This window comes from Notothenia rossii (genome assembly GCF_949606895.1).
Source record: "Notothenia rossii genome assembly, chromosome: 4".
Classification (NCBI taxonomy): Eukaryota; Metazoa; Chordata; class Actinopteri; order Perciformes; family Nototheniidae; genus Notothenia; species Notothenia rossii.
In genome coordinates this window covers 74248574-74270420 of record NC_136902.1, presented here as the reverse complement: position 1 = coordinate 74270420, position 21847 = coordinate 74248574, and the positions used below count along the sequence as shown (strand labels likewise).

At 40.6% G+C, this 21847-nt stretch overlaps 1 protein-coding gene across 13 annotated transcripts; it reads left to right on the top strand.

Annotated features, from left to right (window-relative positions):
• Positions 1-3746: 3746 nt before the first annotated feature.
• picalmb (phosphatidylinositol binding clathrin assembly protein b) lies at positions 3747-20417 on the top strand. Of its 13 annotated transcripts, none has more exons than XM_079674691.1 (23): positions 3751-4723; positions 9262-9404; positions 9506-9581; positions 9682-9784; positions 10213-10306; positions 10469-10580; positions 10665-10771; positions 10906-10947; positions 12039-12124; positions 12399-12522; positions 12613-12746; positions 13406-13503; positions 13666-13818; positions 14140-14223; positions 14806-14895; positions 15338-15469; positions 15920-16036; positions 16143-16173; positions 16412-16511; positions 16644-16703; positions 17446-17550; positions 17932-18037; positions 19025-20417. In XM_079674691.1, the coding sequence occupies exons 1-22, from the start codon at positions 4594-4596 to the stop codon at positions 18022-18024; spliced, it is 2214 nt and encodes a 737-aa protein (XP_079530817.1). In that variant the 5' UTR covers positions 3751-4593; the 3' UTR covers positions 18025-18037; positions 19025-20417. The 13 variants fall into 13 exon arrangements, with proteins under 13 accessions (XP_079530824.1, XP_079530817.1, XP_079530823.1 ...); XM_079674697.1 differs by having other exon boundaries at positions 3754-4723; positions 15359-15469; XM_079674696.1 differs by having other exon boundaries at positions 3757-4723; positions 12619-12746.
• The last annotated feature ends 1430 nt before the right edge of the window (positions 20418-21847 follow it).

Below are 21847 nucleotides of genomic sequence, written 5' to 3'. Positions count from 1 at the left end.
ATGCATGTGCACGGTGTGGAAAGATATGGACACAAGATGTGTGCAAATGTATTTAGTATCCATGTGAACAAGATTTAAGTGGGGGGGACCTAACCTCCTCTAGGGGGGTCCGGGGGCATGCTCCCCCGGGAAGATTTTTTTAAATATTGAAGTTAAAAGCATCAATCTGGTGCACTTTGAGAGCAACATGAGGAGATCTATGGGTACATCTTTCAACATCCATTTGAAACAGAACTGTAAGCAGATTTTCTTTTTGGATATTTTACAAATCACTCCCCTTTTAAACTCTATTCTTGTTATTTTCAGTGCTTGAATTGGCCGGTACTCACCGGTACGCAGAACCGGCACTTCTGATTTTTACCCATGTGGTACCGGCACTTCTTACTGAGTACCGGTAAGGTGCCGGTACTCAGTAAAATGCCGGTACTCAGCCGCCGGCGGTATCTCATGACGCATCTCATGACGCATCTCATGACGCATCTGTGACGTGCCACAGCGATAGACTAGAGCAGAAAAGACATCACATGACGTTAGCATTTCGAAAATGTTAGCGTGGCTTAATAATAGTGCGAAAAGACAGCGTTGTCGCCGGACAAGGATTCCCTCTCTCCTTTCCTGCTGAAAGATGGCGAGTGTACTCAGGGACGAGGAGTCATTTAACCAGCCGCCAGTAGGAGTCAGGCTTTACTTTCTTTTATATCCATAAAGAAAAAGTAAATCTGTTTACAGTTGTTTCATATGGATGTTGAGAGGTATCCATATATCTCTTCATTTTGCTCTCAAAGTGCACCAGATTGATGCATTTACTTCAATATTTAAAAACAAATCTTCCCGGGGGAGCATGTCCCCGGACCCCCAGAGGGTGTCAGGTCCCCTCTCCATTTATAAAAATAGCACTTTACCCCTGCACCCCCTCAAATCTCAGATGCACCCCGAGTCCTTTTCTGTAAGTACAGTGAGCATTTCGAAAAATATACAGTAAAGAGACAAATCCATCAGCATTATAGGATATACTATGACTTTGAGCCAAATACTTGTTTTTGGGCTGTACAAATAAATTGACTTGAAACAGTTGCTGATTTAGATTATTGGCACCTTTTTTATTCCAATTCAAGCACTGGTTATTTTTAACAACTTTTTTGTTACTGTCATATAGTATTTTATACCTGTTTTTCATTTAGTCTCTAATGTCTCATTAATAATTATAATGATCATATCAAGGTGTGCCTTAACCTCACTGAGCTGAGGTTATTTGAGCCTCTCAGGAGACAGCTCTCTTCCACCTGGTTATAGAAAAGCTCTTTAAATTCGTTAGCATAGCTAGCTAACCAGATGCTAATAACAACAGATCGCCACTGTGCTTACAACTAAAGAAACAGCCACGCAAACACTGCGGCATGTGTACGGCTCCTTATGGGCACTGCAATATTTAAAGAGCTGGAGCGGCGTTCCGGTGCTCTCCGTAAGCACTCTAGTCTAGTCTACATTCCTTTCAGACGAGAAATAACCACGTGAAGACACGTTACGCTCGTGTTGAGTTCAAGGAACCTGTCCTTGGCCAGGAAAAACAGGCACTCGCTTGTTTAATTATTTTGCGATCTAGATTTCTTTTTCTTTTTTGAAGTGAGAAGTTGTCCGTCAGTCGGACGGACTAACGACGGACACAAGTCACCCAAAGCAGCGTTAAAAAAGCGGGAGGCGCCGAACAGCGACTCATTTGCATCACTGTTTGTTGCTGTGATTGGTTGTTTTTGCTGCCAGTCAAGAAATGACGCTTCGCAATTGGTCAGCATCCGACAGCGCAACATGTCCCGTTAGCCGTTAGCTGTTAGCACACACACAGAGCTCACAGCTCCTCATATCTGTTAAGAAACTGGACAAAAGTTAAACATGAACACACCACAGACTGTCTATCATGGTGAATACAGTCGCTGCTTTATTTATGTCTGTATGCCGTTGTTGTGAGTTTGGACAGAGCAGCAACAGGTTAGTTTATCCGGGTTGATCCGATCTCCATTCAGAAAACACGCATTTTAAAAGGTTTTTCGCCTGCCGTCTTGTCTGCAGACTTGTCATAGCATTAATTCATGGAGTTTACTAACTGGTATCAGTATGTTGTTACTTCGGAATCATTTTGAAACGTGTATTACAATTAAATCACGGTAAAATATGTTCATTTTGTTTTAGTCTACTATAGTATTTACATGGATATAAGCCCCGAATATTCGCATCGCTCTAATCGCTCGAGTTTCAGGTTTCACCGCGGCTGCCAGCTGTGTGTACTCCTCTCATTCAAACAAGACGCACTGGAGAGGGGGCGGGGCTTATATCCATGCAAATACTTTGGTAGATACCAACTACAACAAAATTAACATATTTTAACGTGATTTAATTGTAAAACACGTTTCAAAAATGATGCCGAAGTAACAACATACTGATACCGGTTCGTAAAAAACATGAATTAAATGCTGTGACAACAAGTGTGCAGACAAGACGGCAGGCGAAAAATCTTTTAAAATGCGTGTTTTCTGAATGGAGTTCGGATCGATCAGGATAAACCAACTGTAGCTGCTCTGTCCAAACTCACAACAACGGCATACAGACATAAATAAAGCAGCGACTGTATTCACCATGACATAGACGGTCTGTGGTTTGTTCATGTTTAACTTTTGTCCAGTTTCTGAACAGATATGAGGAGCTGTGAGCTCTGTGTGCTAACAGCTAACGGCTGATGTTTCGGGACATGTTGCACTGTCGGGTGCTGACCAATCACGAAGCGTCATTTCTTGACTGGCAGCAAAAACAATCAATCACAGCAATGCTTCTCTGGCTGGCTCTGTCCAATCACAAACAAGAAGTGTTCTCCCTAAAGGAATACCCTTTCCGTCCGATGTGAAATGCTGTGGTGTTTTGTGAAATGCTGTGGCGTTTTGTGAAATGCTGTGGTGTTTTCTCAAATGCTGTAGTGTTTTGTGAAATGCTGTGGGCATTTAATAAATCAACAGTAGGTGGCGATATATGCTCCAAGTGGAAGCAATTCGCCATTAAAGAAAAAAAAAAAAGAAGAAGAAGAAATGCTGTGGGGTTTTCTCAAATGCTATGGTGTTTTGTGAAATGCTGTGGTGTTTTGTGAAATGCTGTAGCATTTTCTGAAATGCTGTGGTGTTTCCTGAAATGCTGTTTTGACTTGCACTTCAGGGCCACCATAGTTATTCTTAATTGACTATATAACAAAAAAAGCTTTGTCATATTTTATAGTCACAACAAATGCCTGATATCTCTTGTATTGCATTTTGAAAATCACTGTATTATGTCAAAGGTAGGCCTATGTCTATGTATATATCTTATAGATGAGCATAAGAAGTGTCAATATATAATATTAATGAACGTTCTAGTTCATTCAAAGCCAGCGACACTCACTTTTTGATTATTAGCCTATAGAAGAACATGTGAAATATCGTCAGAAGAGTTTTAATTCATCATGGTTGATTCATGATAGTTGTTCAACCACACAGTTTCCGCTAGCACTACATTGTGTTTTTGTGCAGGGTTTATTTCTTTCTGAACTATTGTCGCAGCAGGATGTAAAAGTAGCTTCTATAACAAAAGGCTGTAAACATGTCACATGTAAATAGAAATGTAAAAGTCAATTAATTTATGGTGAGAACTATCAGGTGTGGTCATTTTAAATGGCTCCTGTTTAACACAATATCACAACTCTTTATTACGATATTATATTAGTGATTTTACGTGAGCTATGACAAGATAAAAATAATGTCTATAAATATAGTTTGAAAAATCCCCAAACTGTCATGTGTTCACTGTGACACGCCTGTTGCAGCCTTACTTTGTCATGTCCATTCCCCACTGATCCGTGCAGGCTTCACCCTCTCCTCCAGGCCTCTGACTGAGCATTTGTACCCCCTCCCTCCTCCCCAGCTGGCCTGCGGTCAGTTGCTGTACACCTGCACCACAGCAGACATTATGGGAGCTCAGCAACGTAACATCTGATTCAGGCTCTGCAGGGGCGGCGTGTGTCGTGTGTTCAGCCAGGTTTTCATCCTCAGAGCTCGGCAGAGAGAGCAAAGCAGGCCCGCCATTTCGCCTCCTCCTCGGTCTTTTTTATTTCTCAGCGCTTTACGGCGGAGCAGCGGCAGGAGGAGGAGAAGCGGCGGCGACGACTGGCGGAGCGGCGGAGGCAGGCAGGCAGGAGGAGAGACGCAGGGATCCGGCGTGCCACATCGGGATGAGAGCGACACAGAGACCCGGGTCGGATGAGTCAGCGAGTGGACCTTGCAATCACGGCATCCCTGAAATCTGACTGACGGAGCGTCAGAAAGAAGAAACAATATAACAATTTCTGATTGTTGTTGTTATCGGATTCCGCTTCTCTTTATTCCGCCCTCCCCTGGTCCGCGTCTGCCATAGCCTAGTTTTGATTTTTTTATTCCACCTAGGTGGGAAAGGGGGTCCGGCAAGGTTGCGGAGGAGGTGGAGGTTTTATTTTATTTTTTTCCCCTTTAAAAGCTCACACCCGAAGATACAAATTCAAACAACAATTCTAAAGTCTTTTGTTGCATTGAGTGAGTGAAGATGTCGGGGCAGAGCATTACGGACAGGATAACTGCAGCCCAGCACAGTGTAACGGGATCCGCCGTGTCAAAAACAGTATGCAAGGCAACCACTCACGAAGTAATGGGCCCGAAAAAGAAACATTTGGATTGTGAGTATCCTTTTTTTCCCAACTTTACAGCACACCAGTGTTAAATCACCGCAGGCTGAGCGGAAACGCCGCTTCAGCTGTCTGAGTTATGGCGGTGGAGGAGCTACCAGGCCTCAAAGCCTAAGCGATGCTACATGCTAAATTGCTCATGTCAGGGAGATTATATTGTTATAACATCGCGCACAGGCCTTGTTGACATAGTGCTCTACATAATTAAAACGGGTTGAAAGACGTAGTGTCCCTTTTATTAAGCCTTACAAATGGGTTTCTTTTAATTTTTTGTCACAAATAGCTGTCAGACTAGCTTATCTGGCTCTGGTTTTGTTCACCCCTTTTCTCGTGTCATTCCCATGTCTACTCATTGATTTGTATCTTAAATGTTTAGCCTGCGTTTCAGATACATTGGATGAATATTTATTGAGCTGCATCTTAAAGGAAAAAGGTAAATCGGTGTAAGCTAGTGGGCCCCTGACTCTCACAGGCCCTGATATGAACATTTACTGGAGTCCAATTTCATCTCCCATCTTGGTGCACCTGCAGCTGGACAAGTGTCTCTTGCAGGCTACAGGGTGAAGTGATTGAGTAAAAACCTGGTGTTTCTCATGGAGTTATCATGATGTGTAAGACACTATAAATCTGAGTTTTTAGCTGAGGTTTGTGAGTTTCCTTTTTTCCTTTACTCAGGAAGTCCAACACTTCTGCTTGTACCCTGACGTAAGCACAATAGCTGAAATCCTCGTGTGACCATTAGTGTGATGCACTCCTAGAAAGAGGAGTCACTGTTCTTCTGTACTTAGGCAGGCAGTGGGTAGATTTTCTGCATATTGATCTGCACTTGCAAATGCATGATGGCAGCAATGAAAGAGTTTTTTGATAAAATGTCCTGCGTCATCATAAGAGTTCAGTAACAGTGCAGGAAAAAGTGTGTGCTGAATCCAGGCTCATTGTCATGATCAGTGGAGAGGAATCGAAGATAATGATGAGTTAACTGGTCATAAGTAATGGTTACTTGCTGAATATTTTTGGCTTAATGTTAAAAGTTGCTGGTGCCACACCTGTTGTGCTGCTCAGGCTCACTCCCCTGAGGTGAGATGAGCAAAAGTTGGCAGAGTGAGACTCAAATATCCAATGTGACTGACGTGTCTCAGTATACAGTATAATCTGTTTAGATACAGTATGAACACAGTATCATCTTGTTTAATGTTGAAACATGAAGGTGTCTGGACTATTTGATTTATAGTGTATACATTAAGATGGATTACTTTGTTATGTCCCTTCTGACATGATAGTAGAGTTTTCCCTAAGTGTTCCCTAATATGTAATTATTATATATGGCAATTGCATGCCTTTTTTTATTAGAGCATTATCAATACTTTAAATGAGGGGAGAAAGAGATGGGGAAAAGCCTAAGTTTAGAGATCATACTTGCAGTATGCACAATTATGGCTGGATATAAATATGGTTGTATCATAGTCTTAAATGTTGTCCTATCCTAAGCAGTTTTGCAGGAACTGTTTTGAGACGATGGTCAAGCTAATGCATTAAAGTTATTGATTCTGTCTTAGCAAAGGTCTAAAACCTAAAGATATTGAGTTTACAATAACATAATGCAAAGAAAAGCAAAAAGTCATTAGATTTGAGAAGTTGGAACAAGGTCATATTTGTCCTTTTTGCTTGATGGAAGACTTTAGCTTTTTGATTGTAGTTAAACTACTGTAGGATACATGAGTTTTTGGGACTTAAGGTATTATACTTTTTACAATTTCCTACAACTCTTTTTCTTACCTAACTAGAAGCCAAAGTTATCAATAGTCAAATATATGCCATCATAAGCAGTCCGATAAGAAAATAGACTTTAAATTAGTTTTATTTCATGGAATGAAATTGGAGTGTTATCCCCACCTGTTGATTTGTGGAGTTGTCTATACAGGTCTATACAGGGAACCCTTTAAATAAACCAGATTATTAATCTGACATTTGATGACAGTTGTTTTTATTCTGTTCTGGCCTGATCTCTTACTTTGTTCCTCTCTGTAACAACACTTAATTCACTCGCAACCATGCAGATCACAATCATCATCATTGCTTGTTCTCCTCTGTTGTTTTGACCGTGTTTTGACTTTGCACAAGTAAAACAGTGACTGGATCTATTTTAGGATTTTAGTTTTTTTTTTTTTATTATTGGCAACTTTTGAAAATCAAAGCAACAAACATGTCTTGTACTATAACAGACAGTATTAGGGTTGGATACCTCGTCCTCCACATAGTTATTTAGTGCTTCTGGGCCAAAAAATAAGTTTATAGAGTGATTATTTAGAACATTAGGATTGATACAATTACGATACCTGCCTAAACTATCTTGCTGCCAATACTGAAACATTACTACATCAGAAATCTGTAGAAGTAATGGGCAAATGAACACATTTTTAAGGTTATCCTGAGTTAGTTTTTAGTGATTATATATTTACTCCCAACATATATCCCACCCTAATGGTGATTAACACTGTTCAGCAGCGTCATGCTCCTTCATGATTGTTACATGAATGAATTAGAATCATTAATGTTAACCACAGTGAATATTTAGTGGCTGATTGTTACATGACAGTGCTGTCAGTTTATCCTCCTCCCCCATATTCCTCCTCCTTACTCGTACTCATCTCCTCTTCATCATCTTCTTCTGTGGGCAGCTCAGCCACCCATGCTAACTGCTGCTGCTTCTCTGGAAGGTTATCCTGTCCTACTTAAAGTCCCCCGCCTTTGAAAAGTCAAATATAGGACAGTAAGGGAGGCCCAATTACCCCGTCAGTCTGATCGCTGCTGTGAATGGCAGGGTTATTCTCACTTTGACTAACATCACTCAAGCAGCACATGGATGTAGGGTGAACATGTTTGCAGAGGAAGTTGGGCAGAAAATGTATGATTTACATCTTAATGTCCTGCACTTTACCTTGCTCTGTTAAAAGGATGTTTTCATGCCATTAACAATAGAAATGAATGCTATCAGTGTCTCCTTCTGCTTCAGGGGTCCCTGATTGCATCGGTGATGGTTCTATGGTTATTATGCTAATTCTATGTAGAAAACGTCTTGCTTAACATACTGTTATTTTAGGGTATTTTGAGTAGAATTATTCTGTAATTGTAACTCAGGTCTACAAGGTAATTATTGTGACTAACAATGAGATGTATTAACAGTCAATAATTGACTAATAGATTTGGCAATCAAGCATCTATTCTAGAATATTACATGCCAGCAAAAAGTCAGCATTAATATCTTTGCTATTTTGGGTAATTTAAAATGTAAATGAATAACCAACTTCAATTATACATTCTACAGAGCTTTTCAGGGGGGTATATAGAGGGAATACAACTGAATAAATAAGATATGAACATTTGATACTTCATTTAGAATGGTATTAGGTGGAGAACATCTGCAAAGCCCAGAGAATGCTTGAGACATAACTTAAACAATCAATTGAATATCTAAGTTATTGTGTCAAGATTTTATGTTTATATTTTATTTGGAGATCAATTTGTAATCTATTTTCAGTTTTAACTTGACCAAACCTCTCTTTGAAAAGTATCCACTTAAATATAGGAATTAGCAGCAGTGTGTTTTGCAACTTTTGATATTTTGCGAACGCTGCTAACAGGTGACCAAACTTCACATAATGACCTGTTGTGGAGGAGTTAAGTGTGAGTCACATCGGAGACTGTTTTTGTCTCAGACATCCAAAAATGAAATGGTGCATCTGTGGTCGCTTTTTACTTTTCATCGTAGGCAGCAGGTTGTCTGTTCACTAACTCATCGTGAGGCCTTTTGACAATTCTGTGTGTGTGTGTGTGTGTGTGTGTGTGTGTGTGTGTGTGTGTGTGTGTGTGTGTGTGTGTGTGTGTGTGTGTGTGTGTGTGTGTGTGTGTGTGTGTGTGTGTGTGTGTGTGTGTGTGTGTGTGTGTGTGTGTGTGTGTGTGTGTGTGTGTGTGTGTGTGTGTGTGTGTGTGTGTGTGTGTGTGTGTGTGTGTGTGTGTGTGTGTGTGTGTGTGTGTGTGTGTGTGTGTGTGTGTGTGTGTGTGTGTGTGTGTGTCTCTCTCTTCTCCTTCTGTCACCTCCAACCAATATAATGATATTAATACAAGGGTATTTGATATTACTAAATATCAAATATCTATATATAGAACTAAATATCAAATATCCCTAAATCAACACACTATCGATTGTGCAATGATATTTTCACAGTTTTCTCACACAATAACGGATTATATTTAAGCGGTTGTTTTTTACACAAATTGTAATTTTACTATTATCAAGACTTAACAATTATCCAAATATTTGCGCAATAATGGACAACAATTGTCTTATCATAATAAAATATGTATTGCTGCCGTTATATTCAAAACAATGGAAGGATAAAGCACAGTATATTGGAGAAGAGCATTTTCTTTTGATGGACTTTTCTTTTTTTTCAGCCTTGGAAAATAAAACGTTTATTTTTGATAGTTACACATATTATGTTTAACGGAAACTTGTTGTTTTGTTTCAGATTTGATCCACTGCACCAACGAGATGAACGTGAACATCCCCCAGCTGGCGGACTCTCTGTTTGAGCGGACCACCAACACCAGCTGGGTGGTGGTGTTTAAGTCTCTCATCACCACACAGCACCTCATGGTCTATGGCAACGAGGTGACGCTCCTCAGCATGCACGGGCAGACCATTTCACCGTTAATGTGTTACCTATTAGGAGTGTGGTGTTGTTTTTTTAACCTGTCTCCCCTTCCTCACAGCGGTTTGTCCAGTACTTGGCCTCAAGGAATACATTATTCAACCTCAGTAACTTTCTGGACAAAAGTGGGCTACAAGGTAACAATTTGATTCTGGCTGTTGTTGATCGTAGTTCTAAGTTATTCTGAAATGATGCTCTGTTTCTTAAAGTACATTTTCCTTCTGTGTTTCATTGCAGGTTATGACATGTCCACATTTATCAGGAGGTATAGTCGATATCTGAACGAGAAAGCTGTTTCATACAGACAGGTCGCCTTTGACTTCACAAAAGTTAAACGCGGGTAAGGACCTTTTATTTTTTATATTTATTTTTTATATTTATTTTCTATTCTACAATATTAAGCTGTCAAAATATTTACTTTTGTAATATATCTGAAAGAAGAATGTTATTTAGTCTGCAACAAACTATCATAATCTTTATTGCTAAACATCTGAAGTATTTTATGTAGTCTAAAACATTCAGAAATAAACCAATTACAAGATTCCAGATATCTTCAAAGCTGTTTTTTGTATTATTATTACTTATAAGTATGATTGTACACTGAATATCTTTTGGGTTTAAGCATGACATCTGTCATAACAATGAAATACATTCAGTCTGTTTTTTAGGAGCTGTTTGCTCATCTCTCTCTCTCTGTCTCCCCCCCCCCCCCCCCCACCTTCCCCCTCTCTTCCCTCTCCTGCTCCGACCCTTGCTTTGTCCGCACAGAGTGGACGGCGTAATGAGGACCATGAACACAGAGAAGCTGCTGAAGACCATCCCAATTATTCAGAACCAGATGGATGCCCTCCTCGATTTCAATGTGAGTTTGAGGTGAAGCCCCCCGCAGCGCTGCAGCTCGTGTAGTAAAAAGCAGCTGGAAGAGGCTGCTGCAAACTGAGGCAGATGCATTACTGTCGTTTGTTTATCCATGTCAACACATCGCTGTGGGGGAGCTCTAAGATAAACCACTGCTTTCCCTCAGGTCAATGCCAACGAGCTGACTAATGGAGTCATCAATGCAGCCTTCATGCTGCTCTTCAAAGACTCCATCAGGCTCTTCGCTGCTTACAATGAAGGCATCATCAACCTGCTCGGTAAGACCACTTTCACCTTTTCTCTTCATTTTCTGCCCAATTCTTTGTGGTTGCTCATCCAAAATTATTCTTTTCACTAAATAGAGAAATACTTTGACATGAAGAAGACTCAATGTAAAGAAGGTTTGGACATTTACAAGAAGTTTCTCACCCGAATGACCCGGATATCAGAGTTCCTCAAAGTAGCAGAGGTAACAAGAACTTAATGTTTTTTTTTTTTTTTTTACAGAAACGCCTTTTCTGCTCTTATTGAAGATGTTTTTTGTTCAGTGAAATGCCTTAATGCTGCAGGGACGTGATTGTAATTCTTTTTCTCGTCCAACAGCAGGTGGGCATTGATCGAGGAGATATCCCAGACCTTTCACAGGTAAGCACCGAGCCTTGAGAAAAATCTGAGAAGATAGCTTTTTCGCTCTTAATAGGAAGTCTTTCCTTGCTCTCTTCCTCTTATTTTGAGCTCTAACTGCTCTGTTATTATCACCGGCGTTGTTTTGATTGAACGAGAGTTTAGTGCACAAGACACAGAAAGTTATTCAAATAAGACACTTTGCATGATTTCCTTCTCAAGCGCATGTTTGCCAAAGGAGGTGCTCTTCTTCTCCTGTTTCTTGTCCTTCTTCTTCTTCTTCTTCTCCTTTTCTTCTTGCCCTATCCTTCTTCTTCTCCTTCTTTCTACAGTAAATAAAGGTGTTGTTCCAATAAGTGTTTTAAAGTAATTGCATTCCACTCAGTAAATCTGCACAGTGACAGTTAGATGAAGTGCACATACTGTTGTGCTATGGGGAACCAATTTAACAGAAACATGTTACCCCGGAGAACTGCAGCCAAAATGCATCCCCCCCTCTGACTGTCACCACCTTTATATTCTGTATTCTCCCCCTTATCTTTCCACTTTAGTTCACAGTTTGTGTAAGTACTATCATTTCACTCTTCTTCTATGTCCGTGACTTGCTTCAGTGTTGTCTTTCTGCATGCCTCTGCTCTGACTCTGTCTCCTACATCGTGGTGAAACAAAGTTGAAGGAAAAAACCCTCGCTGTGGTAAATTTCTGTTCACTTTGGTCACGTTATTGAGGTGTAAACCAGTGTAGCTCATCTCCTGTAGAGTGGCTGCCCCGTTGTACTTAGACACGGCCGATTCAACAACGCCCCGGCTGTTGAAGAGTCGTGCTGCAGTACGTCATCCCACGTAGATGTGACTCTCATCCAAAGTAGCTTTTTGGCTGGAATGCAGTCATCTATCAGTGGTGGGTAACTGTTAGCCCAAAGCTAGTTTTTCTGGCCCAAATTCAACCTCCTAATCAAAGGCATAAATTGGCTGTTTGGTGTAATTCATGGTGTGGGATGTTTTTGCTCCATCGTGGTTGCCCACCACTGTCCTTTATGGTCTGGATGTCCACGTAGACTACATCTCCTACGTCTTAGGAACTTGCTGATTGTGTGTTTTCTGTCACGGCAGGCTCCCAGTAGCCTTCTGGAAGCTCTGGAGCAGCACTTGGCCTCTTTAGAGGGCAAGAAGGTCAAAGACTCCACGGCTGCCAGCAGGTACATTAAACTCCTCTCTCCTCTTCCTCAAATCTGTCTTCCAATTTATATTGCTCAGAGATATAACGTTTGATTAGATTGTGCTGAATCAAGTCAGTCTTTTAGTCAAGTTTTATTTTGACTACGATTTGTATAGAAAGCATTCGCACGAGCTGAAAATATGACGGTATGTCAAAAGTAAAGCAATTTGAGAAAGGTGCACAGATACAAATGTATAATATAAAAAAGAATAAACCAATTTAATGCAGAGTACATTTGTGTCTCTTTCCTCCAGGGCCAGCACTCTGTCAAACGCAGTGTCATCGCTGGCCAGCACAGGCATGTCTTTCACTAAAGTGGACGAGCGGGAGAAGCAGGCGGCTCTGGAAGAGGAACAGGCTCGACTCAAAGCTCTGAAGGTGGACTTTCTGTTTTAAAAACAACACCTTTGCACTTTAATATTCCCAGTTGTTGCTTGTATGTTTGAATGAAAGTTTCTCTTCACTCAGGAACAGAGGCTCAAAGAGCTCTCCAAGAGGCCCTCCTTCGCCACCACAGACACATCGCCCGTCTCCACCACCGGGGGCACCATCAGCACAGCACCAGCCATCGACCTCTTCTCCACGCCCAGCTGCTCCAACGGGTACGTGTACATCGACAGGATATATATTAGTTATGTTCTTTTCCCACTATTTTATATCAATGCTGCAATTATCTAGTCCCTTAACATTCATCCACTTTAGATAACTTAGAAAAGGTCTCTATATAGATGTGTATTGTCTGTTCATACTCTTCATGGAAGGTCATTTAAAATCCTTAAACCTTTTTTTTAGTCTAATAAATAAACAAATAACAACACCTGTCATTTATGTAAAAAATAAAAACTACACCTTCAGAATTCAATGTTCTCTCTTTCACTGAACTAACAGTTTTAGTTCATGCCATTTTCCCTTATTTTCCCAAAAACTACCAATATTTTCCGTCCAATAACAAAACCCTATCTTGTACAAACAAAATGTAAAAAAGAATCAATCTTCATGGCAGTGCATGTGGAACACAACAGCTATGAAATAAAGAGTAACATCTTAAACAAATAGGCAGAAAAAAAACACCACATACACCGTGTTCGCATCTATAAATATAGAGAAGTGTATTTTAAGACGAAAAGGGTATGTTTGAATCCAACCTTTGAATCAGGACTTTAACATTGTTATTTTGGCTACCTTTTTAGTTGTTTTTTCACATGAGAAAGGGGGTCTCTTTTTAACATTGTTAAACATTGGTTTTCTTTCCCCTCTGCAGTGCAGTGAAGATGGAGAGCGACCTCTTTGACCTGCAGGCCTTCCAGGCCTCCATGCAGTCGGGCTCCTCAGGGCTTCCAGTGGCTACAGCGTGGGCAGGTACACAGCGGCCTCTCAGCACCTCCAACATCTATGTTTCAACATTCTGGGTCTTTTCTGCATGCTGTCCTTCTCTTGTTGTCTGACTCTGATTCCCCCCTCTTCCTCTCCACTCTTTTTGTCTGTCTTTTTTCTCTGTCTCTCTTTCCTCTGCCTGCCTAGATCCTTTCACCTCTGCAGAAGCTGGAGATGAATCCATGCCAAACCTTAACCCTTTCCTCTCAAAAATCGTTGTCGAAGCCACTCACTTGCCTGTCGTGTCTTCAGACGGTGTTAGCTTTCCCTCTAGGACATCTGGTCATGAAATGTTTGGTGGTAATGAATCATTTTGTTTCTCCTCAAAAGTCTTCTTGTCGCTCTTGTTCATTTCTCTGTTGCCACTTAAAAAGCATGACTAGCCTGCATGCTTACTGTGCTGACTGTTGATTTTCTGTCTCTTAATTGATCTTCTTTTATCTGTCTTCAAAGCAATCCTCATTGCAGTTCATACCAAGCTCCAGCTATGTTTAGAGGCCCTACACCCATTTCGCTTTGCCTTCCATCCTCTATTCAAATTAAGTTTGGTGTTGCATTGTTATACAATCATGCCTTAGAGCTTTTAAGTTAAAACCTGTTCTTCTTTTACCGATTCTCCAGATCGTTACAATCCCTTTATTGACACAAACTCATCCGTTTCAACCAATTACAAACGCACAGTTCGGATAGAACACTCAATCTCAGGTACTATGATGGCTCTCCATCCCAGCCTATGTTTCCTGAGCCCTGGCAAACATAGGGTCCCATGCACTCCCCTCAGGGCTCCTATTTAGATAGAAACAGTAGAAATGTGGTCATAGACTAGAAAAAGTTTGATATTTTGGGAAATACAATGATTTGTCCTCTAGCCTGGAGAAGATTGATAACCTTCGTATATGTGTGTTTGTCTGCGACTCCACACCTTTATTTCTGCTCTGAAACCAAAAGGAGAGGTTTTTATTTTGTATTTGATTGTTTTTCACTGCTCTATTTATCCAACTCTCAGCAGGAAGTTTCCCAAAATGTCAGACTATTCCTTTAATCCCCCCCTTTTGGTAGCTACAAAACTTTTCTACACTATTGTATCCTTCTATTAATCTTAAGCTGTACTTAAAACACTCAGAACTGAACAACTACAATCATGTTATCTGTCTTCTTTCTGCCTGTACTGCTGTCATTTCCCACCTGTCTCTTTGGCCTGGTCTTGAAATGCTTTTTCCTTTTGCTCTTTTTCTTCTCCTCTCTTTCTTCTTTGTCTATCTCGTCCTGCTTCCTGTGGCGTGTCAGACTCCTTCTGTGGTCCAGTGTCCATTGCTCAGCACCTCCCACACCAGGCTCCCTTCCCCACTGAGCCCTCTGTAGCAGGTCTATTCAGAGGTACTGAAGGCTCTGCGGCGCACTCGGCCACAGATTTATTTTGCTATTCTGTGGAGAAAGCGGTAGCACTCAGCTCTCTGTTCAATTGTTCTGTAAAAATGGTTTAGAAATGGTTTAAAATAACCACACTACATTCAAACTTCGTCTTACATTTGGAACTTCCATTCAGACAACATTTGAGTCAAAATAATATATATATATATTTTTAAATGGAAGCTTTAATGTTTTTTGAGGACAAGGATTTCACTTTTACAGATTTCAAGGTGCTATTAAGTAAAGGCCTGAGTGAAATAAAAAAAATCATGCAAAATCAGATATTACAAATTCCTGAGGGTAAACCAGTTTCTACCGTTGCATCTATGGACACTGTTCTCCACGGGCCAGTGCAGAAAACAAAGTCCAAATGTTCAGTTTTCACTTTTTTTTATCTCTGTAACTGCAGCTGTCTCCATCTCTTGTGAAGGATACTCGACGCCGCAGGCCGCTGCTCAGCAATCGGCTGGAGGACTCCAGGTGGACTTTGAGTCCGTCTTTGGAGCCAAAGCCGCAGGCAACAACAGCCTCGATTGTGATGGTGAGGATTTACATTCAATAACTGCAATATGATGGTTTTAAGTCAAGTAAACATGAATCTCAAATTAAAATCGCTCGGCAGTAAGGTGAAAGTTATACTACTTTTCCAAAACACTAAAGAACCTTTAGTTTATGTAGCAGTCTGCTTTTTCTGTCCTTAGCATTTACAGATTATTTTTTAAAAGAAAAAACTCTAAAAGGTCCAAAACATTCTCTGCATTTTTCATGTTTTTCTTTTTTAATATATTCTTGAAAAAGTCAAATGAGAACAATTTACTCAGACTCATCACTGATCTTGATAAGTACAACATAATACAAGAATAGAGTGATATAGTCCTGGACTTATCTCTATCCTTTTTAATAGTTAAACTACTGCTGACAAAACACTTTGAAGATATACACGTGTAACCCAACAAGTATACTTGGGTTTATTGTCTCTGTGTCTTGTCAGATATTTCTGGCGGCATCCTGAAACCGACCCATGCTGGCTCCGGCCAGGCGTGCGGTCTGCTGCCGGACAAGCTGGTGTCAGATGACCTTGACTCCTCCCTGGCTAACCTTGTGGGCAGTGAGTGTGATGCTGTGGCTTCCAGCTCTTCTAATTAAAGTGCATGCTCATTAAGGCATTGACGTCTAAGACCTTCCCATTGAACTGTCTTTTTTTCTTTTCTCAGACCTCGGGATTGGAAACGGCACGATGAAAAAGTAATAAATGGATGAGCGCTCTGTGGCTTTAACAGACACACATAATTAGACACACACACTCTGCATCACACACTCTCTGCATCACACACACTCTGCATCACACACACTCTGCATCACACACTCTCTGCATCACACACTCTCTGCATCACACACACTCTGCATCACACGCAGCAGCAGCGTTGTGCTTTTAGGGCAGATACAAACTGTTGCTAACATCCACTGTCGTCTTAATCTGCAGCGACATGCACTGGGTTCAGCCGGGGGAGAAGAGGATGACCGGCGGCACCGGCTGGCAGCTCAAAGCGGCGCCGTCCACGACCTGGAACCCCGTTTCCATGGTGACGCACAGATTTCTAATTGTAGTGCTCCTCATTTCTGCTGCTCTGTCAGTTTATTGCCCAATAATGGTGGATGATGTATTGTTATGCTGCTAGTTTGTGTTCTCACTACCCTGTTTGTTTTTACCTCAGCCATCGTCAGTCATGGCCTTCCCTGCCACCACACCCACAGGCATGATGGGATACGGCATGGTCAGTATTCTGGGAAATGTACAGTGTAGATCTAGTAGCTTTTAGGAACTCTTATATAATATAATATCCGAAATGCTGCTGAATCAGATGAATTTACCTGTTCCTTTATGTTTCGAGAATGAATTGAAATTGATTGAGTTTAACTGGATCAAGAGACTTTTCTCTTTTGGAAGTTGTTGTAACGAAAATCAAATTTTATTTAAAGCACATTCAGTTTATTATTATTCCACTTTTACTGACACGGGGTTGTCTTTTTTAATTTATTTCACTTTTGAGGGGTAATGTATGGAATGCACACAGACAGCACTATTCGTTGCATGATATGATTATTCTTCATAATGATTAACAGTTTCAAATATTATACAGTAACACTGTATATGTACGTTTTGTTGAATGAGAATCCATTGTGTAGAGTTTGAAATGTTTGGGTTTAGCGCCCTCTAGAGGTTTTATGAAACATTATGAATTCAAAGATGAAGCTTAAATTAATCTGTATTTTATAACAAGGAAGTTTACTCATCAAATGTGCTTGTGTTATCTTAGTCATTAATATAACACATCCTTTAAATATATATTCTTGGTCTTGAATACATTTTCACTATTGTATGACAGACTACAGACCAAATAATACACCAAAAAGTGTTCTACCTTTACAGTTATAAACTCTACACATAGCGTCTTCATTATTTTTTTTTTAAGCCAATGCACCCCCACTGACATGACACCTCTCATCTCTGCGCAGCCTCAACAGATGGGCTCTATGGGGATGATGAACCCCCCCACCATGATGTACTCCCAGCCGGTGATGAGGCCTCCCAACCCCTTCGGCTCTGTGTCCAGCGCTCAGGTGGGTGATCAGCAGTCTGACCACGCCCCCGAGCTGATGCACAATGAAGTCAGTATCTGTTTGCGCAGTTATCAGGTTGAGTAAATAGGTGTATCCATTGTGCCGTGACGCGTATCGTAATTAGTCACCGTGTAAGCCTTGTTGTCGGTGTGAGTACCGCTGAAGATGATGACAGTTTTAACAATGGACCCATCACTCTTATGATGAGCAAAACTGTGAATCATCTCAGTCTTGATCCCCCCCCCAAAAGTACTCCTTTTTATTAACCCTTTTTTCATACGTGACAGCCTCTCCAAACTAATCTCATCCCTGCTTCAGTCTCTGTACTGACTCTGACTTCTCCTCTGGTCCTCCTACTTCCTGTATTTGGTCCCGAAATAGCCCTCCGCAGCCTCTAGTCCTTCCAGCCAGAGCCCCCTCCGAGCCCCTGGACAGGACCCGTTTGCACACCTCTCTCTCAAGGATTTCTTGTAGAGCGTCTCTTTAGGTACAGCATGCTCTTTGCTAGCGGTTGCTCCTGCATGTGTTGCACGCTCACTGCTAACTCCCCTTTCTTTCAACATACTTGATGTCTCCCTCATCCGATTAGCTACATGTTTACTTTTCTTTTTTCTGTTTTATTTTGACCCTTGTTGCTTGCTGTTTTTTAATGGATGTAATGTGTCTTTAACATAGCTAGACTCATTCTAACCCTTTGCCCCTGCACTGTCATCACGTATTGCTCCAACCTGTGTCAACTGAAGCTTGCAGCCACTGCTGAGTTTAACCAGTTGACTGTTTGCTTAGCTCTGTCCTGCAAGTTATCATTAGGCAGTGTTGTCTACAAAAATTATATTTTAAAAACCATGAAACACAAATGTCGTCGAGAGAAAATTGTTGTAGATTAATGTTGAGCCGCTATTGCTTCAATAGTGGTAATTAAGTTGACATTAGCTCTATGGGTTGGTTTAAAATGTGGTCTCTCTGGCTGACTTTTAATATTTTCAGCTGACTCCTTTTTAAAACAAGGGAAAACATTTTCTTAAATTAGCACAATAATGTTTGCATGATATCATGTTAAAGGCCATGGGCTTACGCTCACAGAAGTCTTTGGTTTAAAAAGTGTTTATAATAATAATAATAATTTTCTTATATTTTTTGATAAGGTTGTTTGATGGTGGTATATAGGCCTGTCAGAAGAGCCAATTAGATGATGCACTGATTCTAAATGTTCCTGCTCTTTAATTCTCTCAGAGAGCAACACATGTTCTCATATCTTTGGTTTTAAGAAGCCAAGGAGAACCAGACCTGCCAAGGAACAGCCAGATAAACAGCACCTCAACACAAATCCAGGGCTTACCACACCTGCTATTGTATTATACATATAAGCTATTGCTGTTCTGGGGAAGGGTTTTGCAAACAGTCAATTACCTTATTGATAATTTCTATTCTCATTTAAGCAATTTACTAAGAATGTGTGTTACCTTTCTTGCAGATGCAGTTCATGTAATGAAGAAAAAGTGTCTCTCGGAAGATGAAGCACTTAGCAGCAAAGCTTTGTCCTCGTTGCAGTCTAACTCTACAGCGAAACATTCACACACTCCCCAAATACAGACATGTCAAGAACACAATGGTGCAACGACTGTCAGAAACCATGGTAACCATGTCCCAGTGACGTTTGGCGGTAGCTCACACCCATTATTCTGTAACTTGTCCGAGACGTGGAGTGATGCTGCTGTCTAAACCCCCTTAAAGAGGATTCCTTATCCATTTTACAGTGTATTCTGTAAAGATAGATATGGGTGCTGAGAAACTTTGATGTTATGTATTTGGAAATACTGTGGTTGGATGTAAAGGCTTGATGTTCAGCGCGGAGGGGGTCCGATCATCAGCCATCCACTCTCTACAGTTATTTAACTGTCACTAAGTAGTGATGCTAATGGCGTTTACACCTGTTTTAGTTTTTGTCTTTTTTACCGTGTTTACAGTAGACATTCCTCGTGTGTTGTTTGTATTTATTTATGATTATTGGTTTAAGAATGGGGGGAAAAAATAATGTAAAATCTATCATTGAACAGCTGTGGGAGTGCTTCAGCATTAAACAAGGATCTCAGACTATCATTGAGAGGTAGAGTTAAAAAAAACCTATTATATAAATTACACCTATTAAGCGGAATGATAGAGCACTAAATATTCTATGAGTTTTGTGTTAAGAAACCTTTTTACTAGATGAAAGATTTCACAATCTCCATTGTACTCAAAGTGCAGGGGTTAGAGTATGAGTCAGTCAGCAGCATATATTCGATTCTGTGCCTAGGGTTTTTTGCAATGGATTGTTTCCTGTCTAGTTGAAAAACACGTAATCCACGAATCTGAACGTCACACTGGGCTCCATTTGCTTTAAGCTTGGCATGCCATTAACTCACTGACCGTATTCAAGGCTGCCTTTACTCTGAATGTGAACGAGTTGTCTTCATGTTGCACACATCTTTCCACACTATCGTTCCTCAGTGGAAGTGGGTGGGGGCGGGGTGACAGGATGGAGTGTGTCTGCTTGTTGGTTAGCCATCGCTACGCTAACGGGGGAAAAGGGTCACAGATTTGATGTAAATTAATTGTATAAAAGATCCAGAGGACCAGGGTGGAGCGGAGGAGCACTGTTGATCGGCGCTCTGTGTGTATATAAAAACTGACTGTTCTTTGAGTTCAAAAGTGAAAGATGTATGAAATATGAAAGCAATTCAATCAAATTTGACTCTACCTAAGTTTGATTCAGGATATTCTCTGCGTTTGTCTCCGCAGATATTTTCTTTATGTAATTAGAACGTGTAGCAGACAATGACTGAAGTCTTTTCTTTCTTTTACAAATAAAGAGCAGCTTCCACAAACTGTTGTGCCGAATATGTTTATTTTATTTTATGTAAATGTAAAATCTGTCATACAGAAATGTGAGTCACTGGCATACAGCAGCCAGTTTTTACTGGGTTGTTAACCTGCAGCTGATGATTCTTTTCTTTATTAATCAAATAAGTAATATGGTTATTGTTGATCAAATCCCATCCCTTATCACACCATTTCGAGGTCATAAGCCAAACATTTTTGATAAAGTTCTCGTGTTTTAAACCAAATTACACAATCAGCCAGCAGCATAACTCATATTGTATTCATCATCCGCAGTTATAAAGCCTCAGAGACTTCCCAGCTTCTGTCAAGGTCTGGTTTCCAGACGTTTTTGTTTATCTCTTCTTTCTGGACTGATCAGCAACTAACCAGTAGTTTTAACATAAAGGTGTTCCTAAAAGTCATTGAGTTACATCAGGTTACAGTTGGAATAATGTCTGCAGCGTGTGTACTCCCAACACGGGCCTTCAAACATATTTGTATTGTGAACATGTGATTGCGTTTTTAAATACGTGATTGCGTTTTTAAATACCTCAGGATGTCCGTCCACACCCTTTTGTCAAACATAATGATGATATCAACTGAGGACACCTGCTGGACCTCACCTGCCATTACAGCACAAAAGATACCTCAGAGGAAAAAAATAGTTTTTGTTTTGTTTTTCTGCTGGCTGCTTGTACTTGCTGCACATGACAGGTCCTCCCTATCTACACACACACACACACACACACACACACACACACACACACACACACACACACACACACACACACACACACACACACACACACACACACACACTCCACCCTCTCTCCTCAGCGCACAGCAGCAGCACATCCAGCAGCATCAGAGCAGTGGAGGAGTCAAACACCGCTACACCTTCTTCACCTGTTTGCTTTTGTTAACCGACAGACATATCAGGATGGGATTTACAGTAGCCGTTTGTAATCAGCCTGCATGCGTCCTGTAAGGTAGGAGACACACTCTGACATCAGTAAAGGTCAACTTGCATCATTACTTATTCATACATAGGTGTTTGCTAAAATTGGATAACAAAAGGATGCAATCAGTAGCATGATTTAACTATTTCTGAAAATATCCATTGCTAGAACCTGTGTAAAACAAGTCAAACTACTTTTATTTTAAACAGTCAAAGCCAAAGTTAACATAATGCATCAATTTAAATTAAGTTTGCCTAACCGAGAGAAAAACAACGGCAGTGTCCTACAGCTTATTCACTTTTATCTCAGAATCTGCAGCTGCACAAAGACATGTATCATTTTACTTTCTTTTGGTCTTATGTGATGAAAAATGTGTTGTTTTAGTATAAATGTATAGTAAGTATAAATGCTCACAAAGTCGGTACTTTGGGCATTTGACTTCTTACCTGTTGTGTAAACAGCCAGTTTCCTAAATA

Coding starts and splice junctions, on each gene's coding strand:
- picalmb (XM_079674691.1), top strand. CDS start 4,594: ATGTCGGGGCAGAGCATTACGGACAGGATAACTGCAGCCCAGCACAGT. Junction 10,772..10,905: donor AGTTCCTCAAAGTAGCAGAG/GTAACAAGAACT, acceptor CTCGTCCAACAG/CAGGTGGGCATTGATCGAGG. Junction 16,512..16,643: donor CCTGGAACCCCGTTTCCATG/GTGACGCACAGA, acceptor TTTTTACCTCAG/CCATCGTCAGTCATGGCCTT.